This window comes from Apium graveolens, unplaced genomic scaffold (genome assembly GCF_009905375.1).
Source record: "Apium graveolens cultivar Ventura unplaced genomic scaffold, ASM990537v1 ctg8256, whole genome shotgun sequence".
Classification (NCBI taxonomy): Eukaryota; Viridiplantae; Streptophyta; class Magnoliopsida; order Apiales; family Apiaceae; genus Apium; species Apium graveolens.
The window spans coordinates 40,448-48,596 of NW_027421025.1; the positions used below are offsets into that span (position 1 = coordinate 40,448).

Here is an 8,149-nt window from a genome sequence, read left to right on the forward strand (position 1 = left end):
GAAGCTGTCTCAAAAATGGGGAGTGGTACAAATTTGGACAACATAATTGCGGCAGCTCATGGTTTCCATAAAACTAAATACAATAAGAAGTTTAATTTTGACAAGTATTGGAATGATCTAAAGAGACATCCTAAATGGAGGCAGCCTAAAGAGACAAATAATGGAAGTGCAAAGAGAACTAAATTTAGTGATTTTGGGAACTACTCATCATTGATGAATGAAACACCAACAGATGAGAATGTTGTTGAATCACCGGTTCGTCCTAAAGGTACAAAAGCAGCTAAAAGGGACGGGAAAAAAAGGCAGAGTTTAATGATCTTAAAAAAAAGATTATGAAGAAATAAAAGCTAGTTTATGCAGGAGATTAGATCTAATGGCAGAGTTCAATGAACTTAAGAAAAAGAGGAGGCTAGGAAAGAGAATGAATCAGATATGCAAATTCTTACGCTTGATAATAGTATAATGAATGAGGCTCAACGAGAGATTTATGCCAAAATTATTGAGGAAGTCAAATCAAGACGCAGGTGGAACTAGCCATTGGAATCTAGTTGCTTGTTTATTTTTATTTGGAATTAGTTGTTGGAAACTAGTTGTTCGTTTGATTCTGTTTGGAATAAGTTCTTGGAAGCTAGTTTTTGTTTGTTTCTATTTGGAACTAGCCGTTGTAATTTAGTTCTTGTTTATTTTTAGTTCGAACTAGCCGTTTTCTTTTATTATTTTTATCTCCTATAAAACATGTCTGTTCTTTGTGATAGTCTGCAACTCATTTTTTTCATTCACAGTGCAATCAAAATATATACTACGGATGAGAACTCTGATATGTCTAAAGAATTTATTGAAGAAGGCTCGTCAACCACGACTAAACGAGTGATATGCAAAGACCGTGAAGCGGGTCATGAACGATTGGAGAGAGATTATTTTGCTCAAAATCCAGTATACCCTCTAGATACATTCCGACGACGGTTTCGAATGGGAAGACACGTGTTCCTTCGAATTGTGGATGCTCTTTCAAATTTTGATCCATATTTTCAGCAGAAGGTTGATGCATTGGAAAGAAAGGGCCTATCACCTTTACAAAATTCACCGCGGCCATACGCATGTTGGCATATGGAATTGGAACGGATGCAGTTGATGATTATGTGTGCATTGGTACGTCCACTGCAATTGAATGCTTGAAAAAATTTGTTACCAATATTATTTTAATTTTTGAGAGTGAATATTTGCGAAAGCCAAACTCAAATGATGTACAACGTCTCATAAAAATGGGAAAGGCTCGCGGTTTTCCCGGAATGATGGGGAGTATTGACTACATGCATTTGCAGTGGAAAAATTGCCCTAAAGCATGGAAAGGGATGTTCATGAGGGGTCATAAAGGAGTTCCAACAATATTGCTTAATGTTGTTACCTCATCGGACCTATGGATATGACATGCATTTTTCGGAGTTGCTGGTTCTAATAACGACATGAATGTGTTAGACCGATAACCGATATTTGATGATGTACTAGAAGGTCGTGCTCCTGAGGTAAATTACAATATTAATGGTAACAACTATAACATGGGGTACTATCTAACAGATGGAATCTATCCTGAATGGGCTACGTTCGTGAAACAATTCCACGCCCACAGGGTGAAAAGAGAAAATTGTTCTCCAAATATCAAGAAGGTCATCGAAAAAACGTAGAAATGACATTTGGCGTGTTGCAATCTCAATTTGCAATTGTACATGATCCAACACAATTTTGGGATAAAGAAGATCTCGCTAAAATAATGAGAGCGTGTATTATACTACATAATATGATCGTTGAGGATGAGAGAGACACATACGCCACTCCCTTTGGCGCTTTACCATCTTACGATGATGCAACATATGACTTAACGCCTCCAAACTTAGGCGAAGAATCTTTAGCCTCTAATGAAATGTATATCGGAAGGACTATCCAACTTTGTAACAGGCAGAAACACCGTCAACTACAATTCGATCTGGTTGAGCATATCACAATGTTCCATAATAATGATTAACTAGCTCTGTAGCCCGTGCAATGCACGGACATGCTCTATATTGGGCGAATCGATATTATTTTAGTTTTTCTTGTTGATAATATTTCATGTTGTCCCCCCTCCTAATGATGATGGATTTATTTTTGTATATGAGTAGATTTTTATTTTAATGACATTGGTGCAATAGTGTTTATCTACAATTAACGTAGAGACTTGTAGTGACATTTCTTGTTTTTTACTGTTAAGGACGATCCATGGAAATTTTTTAGAAATTTTAGTAATTTTACATAATATAGTTGTTTGTTTACATAATATTTTATTTTATAATTGTTATTTGAATTTTAGTATTCTTCAATTTTAATTTCCGACCTCAGTAACTCTTTCCCCTCTCTCAAAAAATATTAATAAATCCACATCTCACGGCATACTAGGCGCTTTCGGGTTGTATTTTAATATGTAAACTTTACCAAGATTATTTATTTTAGTTAATATTATATGTTCATGCCATAATGACGGAGTAAAATACCAATATAAACCAACATTATCATATATTTTATGAATTATGAAGACCATAAGTTAAAGTTTTTTTTTACATAAATTCACACATACATATACATATATATATGTGTGTGTATATATTATATATACATATATATATATATGTGTGTGTATTTATATATATATATATATATGTATATATATATATATATATATATATATATATATGAAAGCCCATAATTTATTTATTTTTGTGTAAATACAAAAATATAATACTTAAAGTATGACATGGTTAGATATAAATATATATTCAGTTAGAGGTATCAATGGTTCTGATCCACATAATCATATTTAATATATAAGTTTATCTAGTTCATTTGTTTGTAATATTTAATTCGCAAATGTTTATAATAGATCTAAATATTAGTGTTAATGTGATAAATATGGTATATGTCAGTCAACTGTGTTATTAAAGGTCACTGGTAGGCTGTGATAATATCATTAAAATTAATGACGAACAATAATATTTGGTACAAATAAAATTTATTATAATTTAAATGTACTACCACTTTTTATAAATAACATGATTTTGTACTCAAGTTTCTCATGTATTAATATTATTTATTTTGTTATAATATTATTATTATTATTATTATTATTATTATTATAATTATTATTAATATAATATAAATAATAATAATTATTATTATTAGAATTTTTAATATATATGTTTTATAAACCTGCTATTAAAATGAAATATTTTTTCTTTTTAATGAAATTTAAAATTATTACTATTAATATTAATATTTAATTTTACTTTATATTTAAAATTCACTTATTTATATTATTAATTTGATAATTAATAATGTATGTATTCTCGTTTTTAGAATTTAACTTACGTTAAAAATAAGGACAATTTTTGTAGACAAAAAAATTTGAATCATTAACTAAAAGGGAAATTTAAGGGAAATTTCATTTGAAGATGAGGGTTTTTAATTTTCGGAGCAAATAAAAAGGATAAGACAATACTACGTCATGCCAAATAGAAAAATAAATTGAGGGTAATATAATATTTTTTATTGTCTTGCTCTGATAATTAAGAACCTGCTCTGAAAATATAACATCTCTAACTAAATTATTATATATATACATATATACGTACATACGTACATATGTTTGGATGTATGTATGTATACATGCGTGCATGTATTTCTATAATAATTAGTTATAAATGAATATGTATATATTAAGTATGCAATTATTAATCTATATTAGTAAGTCATAACTTAGGTATTATATGATCCATGCATATATCTCTATAATAATTAGTTATAAATATATATATATATATATATATATATATATATATATATTAAGTATGCAACAACTAATCGATATTAATAAGTTAATGATGTGATAACTTATGTATTATATGAATTCTTATGCAATGGTTATCATTTAAATTTTTTATACTAATTTTTTAATAGAGTATGTAAATTTTATGAAGAAATTATTTTTAATGACTTACATATTAAAAATTATTTTTTAAAGTTGGACTTGGGCTTTGAATAGGAGCTAGTTGACCCCCTAAGTTGACCCCCTAATTTACCAAGCCCATGTTTTGCTTACTGGGCTTCAAAAGTAAGGAAATGGCACTTGCTCGGCCTATATAATACGGCTTAGGGTTAGGGATTAGCACCCGTTTATTATAATCAATTTCATGTAATCATGGTTTTGGAGGTGAAATCGAGTTGCAGCCGATTGATTAGTACACGAAGCTGTCTCATCATATTCAATCTCTCAATCGCCCCTTTTTATTAATTATAAGGTGTCAATTTCAAGACTCAATTCACTTGTACAATCTTTTATGAGTATAATTTATGTTTTTTTTTAGTTTAATTCTTCATTTTTATTCGAATTTCCTGAATTACTTGTAGAAACAATGAAGAAAGTGCTCCACGAATCTCGTCACCGTCCCCGTACAGTTTCAACTCAAGTTTGAAAATGTTTTTATGTTTCCTGCAAGCAATTGTTGGGCTCACTGCTCACCATTTCATGGAGTGCAGAGATTCTTAAGGTCCTCTTCTTGTACAATCTTTTATGAGTATAATTTTTTTTTTTATATTTAATTCTTCATTTTTATTTGATTTTCTGAATTACTTGCAGAAACAATGAAGAAAGTGCTCTATGATTTTCGTTCCTGTTCACGTGTAGTTTCCAGGTAATTCTATTATATTTTTATTTTTGTTAAATACAACAAGTTGATCTAGATTTGTGTAATTGTGTGTGTGTGTGTGTAAAGTTTATGAAGAAGAAATCTAGAATGGATACGTTACACGTTCATTTTTGGTTGTTTTTTCTATTTAAATGGATCCCGATCCATTAAAACTATCGAAATTTCCAGCCTCAAACCCATATAATTTGAAAATTTATTGTTAATACTTAACTTTATCCTAGGGCAACATTTACGGTTTATTTACAGTGAAATGATTATATCGTAAAGGATTAATATGGAAGATGCATTGTTAAGTGGTTGCAGAATAAATAAATTTGTTTTAATTTCTATTTATGAAGAAATATTCACAAAAAATAGGCATGACTATGTAAATACGGTAGATTAAAACCGTGGTCTTTGAGAGGGCCTCACCAAGTCTGTTTCTAAAGTTTGTTTTCATGTATTCTAATTGGCTAGCCTTATACTCGTGATCTGGAAGCGGAACTGCACGTGATAAAAGAAGAGAATGCACGTCTGCAACATGCTTCGGTAAGTAAGACACTGGCTACGACTTTGTTTCTTTAAAACAAATCTGCATGTTTATTATTAGTTATCTTTTTGGCTAGTGCAAACATAAACTAGAAGCAACAAAGAGGATTAAGCAGCAGACATGTTGACCATCATTTTATATCTTGCATATTTTCATGTTCAGTAATCATTCATGTGCATTACTTTTACATGAGAAGGTCTAGTAATAAGTTCCTTTAGATTAATATTATTGATCTTGTTATAAACTTATTCTTATAATTTTCTTAACAAGTGCCCTGGTTTTCAGCAATTGTTTGAGGAAGCTGTTGCAGGCCATCTAAATCCATAGCATCTGACCGTGATTTGCTCAGATGAAGCCTCAAAATATTATTACTGTGGATTCTTCTTTAATGTCCATCCAATTATTTAGAGCAGCTGCACCTGCAACCTACTAGATGCGGTAATGCCCAGAATAGTACATGGGTGCAGAAAGCAAAAGGTGCAGATAATTACTTTAGTCTCTTCATCTTTTTCAAAGACCCTATTTATATCTTTTTGCATATATAGGATAATAGGATGCCTCCGCTGGACTTTTGTTGCACTGTGGAGCAATCAGCTTTTGTTTCTTTGAAGTTCCAGCAGTCTCCAGTGCTTCTTTCGGCCTGAGCTGCTGCATAAGAATCTCGCTAAATAAGGGGTTCTGAAATGCTTTGGCCATGCTAATGAACATCTGCTGTTGCTTCTGTTCAGTCCTTCTCAGCCTCTCTTTAACAGATAACAGATAATTATCTGCATTCTTCTGTTCCTTTTGGATATTCATAATTTCAGTCCTCAACCTGTCGGTATCACTCTCTAATTGTTCGAGTTCTGCCTCCTGTATAAGGCGCTCTCCATCACTTGAATGCTGTGAACTCTTTTCATCCCTTAAGACATGCTGCTCAGGTTGCTGTAAATTGGTATAAGTAACACCGCCTCTCTTGTAGATGCTTCTCAAAAAAATTGAGTTTTGAATATGGTTCTCCCTGATCATGAGCCAACTCAGTCCGCATTTGTAGCATTTTCCGACCTTTCTTTTAATCAATTCGTCAAACAATCTCAACAAAATATATACAGCAACAAATATAATCCACCAGAATTGAAATACTACCCAACATATTACTGATGTCATCAGTGCAACCATATTGCCCTGGTTTTCTGCAATTGCTTGAGGAAGCTGTTGTAGGCCATCTAAATCCATAGCATCTGACCGTGATTGGCTCAGATGAAGCCTCAAAATATTATTACTGTGGATTCTTCTTTAATGTCCATCCAATTATTTTAGAGCAGCTGCAACCTACTAGATGCGGTAATGCCCAGAATAGTACATGGGTGCAGAAAGCAAAAGGTGCAGATAATTACTTTAGTCTCTTCATCTTTTTCAAAGACCCTATTTATTATCTTTTTGCATATATACTTCCGTTCCTCTGCGGTAATTGTTCATATTCCCAATTGAATACTTCTTAGGCGATTGTTCAGATTCCTGATTGGCATATGATCTTTAGATATATAGTCTTACCTTTTCACAACTGTTGAAGGAATTAACTTTAGTGAATAAATGAGGTCACAAATATAATGCCTTGCTAGCTTGTAATCAGGGTCTTAATTTTAACCATCCAGTCTTCTGTTGTAGACAACAACGAAATATTAAATGTGTACAGGCTCTTTTTAACAATGTTCACTAAATTAATGTGCTTCTCTGATTGGTTTGTGTACCTTTTTCGTAACTTCCTGTACCAGATCTAGACGCTACTCTATTCCCTGATGATGGCCGTACAGTATTTTTAGAATAAACTTTCTTGTCGAATATGGATTGATAGTATTTGTTTAATGTAAAAATAAACTAACAGCGCCATAATTTAAATAGGAATTTCCTTCTTCTTGTTATACTTGGTATTTGAATAAACACCTTTTAATTCATAGAGTAATTGACAATGTTGGAATTTGAATTTGTAAAACGTAGATGTAAAACGTATAAATTTACAGCAGACAAAAGTTTTCCATGGTGTGATTTGTTAAAATGATGATTTGAGTCCATAAAGTGCTTCTATTAATTTCAGCTTAATTGTAATTTGGAGTCGATGTCTATTATTCAGGTCTTAAGCTTACTAGAGATACTAAACCGAAGAATTTGTATGCTGATATTGATGTGCATTGAGGAAACTTTTGCAACCAAAACTTCTCGAGTTGCATCTCGGATGAAGTAATTCTATTATATACCAACCAAATATTCCTCTGGCTAAATATTTGTGCGAGCTCTTTTTTAAATGCTATAGAAATACTAAATCTATGACAACACTATTAACTTCAGTGTCATGCCTTGACATGTAGTTTTCTGTTTTTCTGATGTTTTTGTTTGTGTTTGATTTCTTAGAATAGTATACAAGTTAAGGAATAGAAAGTTTAGGCTAGAAATGCAAGAGAATCAGATAGGATTCAGTTATAGAGAGAGACGTTGGTGGAATAATAACTTCTATTTTCTGAATAATAGTTCAAACATGAACGTAATTAAAATATTGATGGTCTGTTTATACTAAACCTCTACTTCAAGTAAAAGATTACAACACCCTTGCTATACTTTAGCTTTTTTGTCCTTAACCCCTCCTTCAAAACTATCATGCCCTTGGGATCTTCTTTAAAACAGGAATCCAATTCACTTTCTGCTCGGCCAAAAACTTAAGGGCCCCATGGTCTGTCTTAATGAAAAAAGTGATTATCCATGAGATATGTTGCTGAAGTTGCCTATGTATATGCATATGAAATGAACAGAAGTATATTGAACGTAATAAAAGGGTGCAAGGTCATTTTCCATCTTTTCTTTCGCTATGTGTATAGTATTACTTGTATCGTCAAATTAGTTGTAGTTGTACGGC

The 8,149-nt window shown here is 31.8% G+C and overlaps 2 protein-coding genes across 2 annotated transcripts; both read left to right on the plus strand.

Annotated features, from left to right (window-relative positions):
* The first annotated feature begins 15 nt into the window (after positions 1–15).
* Positions 16–1,427, plus strand: LOC141704806 (uncharacterized). Its single transcript, XM_074507975.1, has 3 exons — positions 16–302; positions 783–1,149; positions 1,230–1,427. Exons 1-3 carry the CDS (start codon positions 16–18, stop codon positions 1,425–1,427), a joined length of 852 nt encoding a protein of 283 aa, XP_074364076.1.
* Positions 1,428–1,591: 164 nt separating this feature from the next.
* LOC141704807 (uncharacterized) lies at positions 1,592–5,589 on the plus strand. The gene is made up of 3 exons (XM_074507976.1): positions 1,592–1,984; positions 5,190–5,261; positions 5,548–5,589. Exons 1-3 carry the CDS (start codon positions 1,592–1,594, stop codon positions 5,587–5,589), a joined length of 507 nt encoding a protein of 168 aa, XP_074364077.1.
* The last annotated feature ends 2,560 nt before the right edge of the window (positions 5,590–8,149 follow it).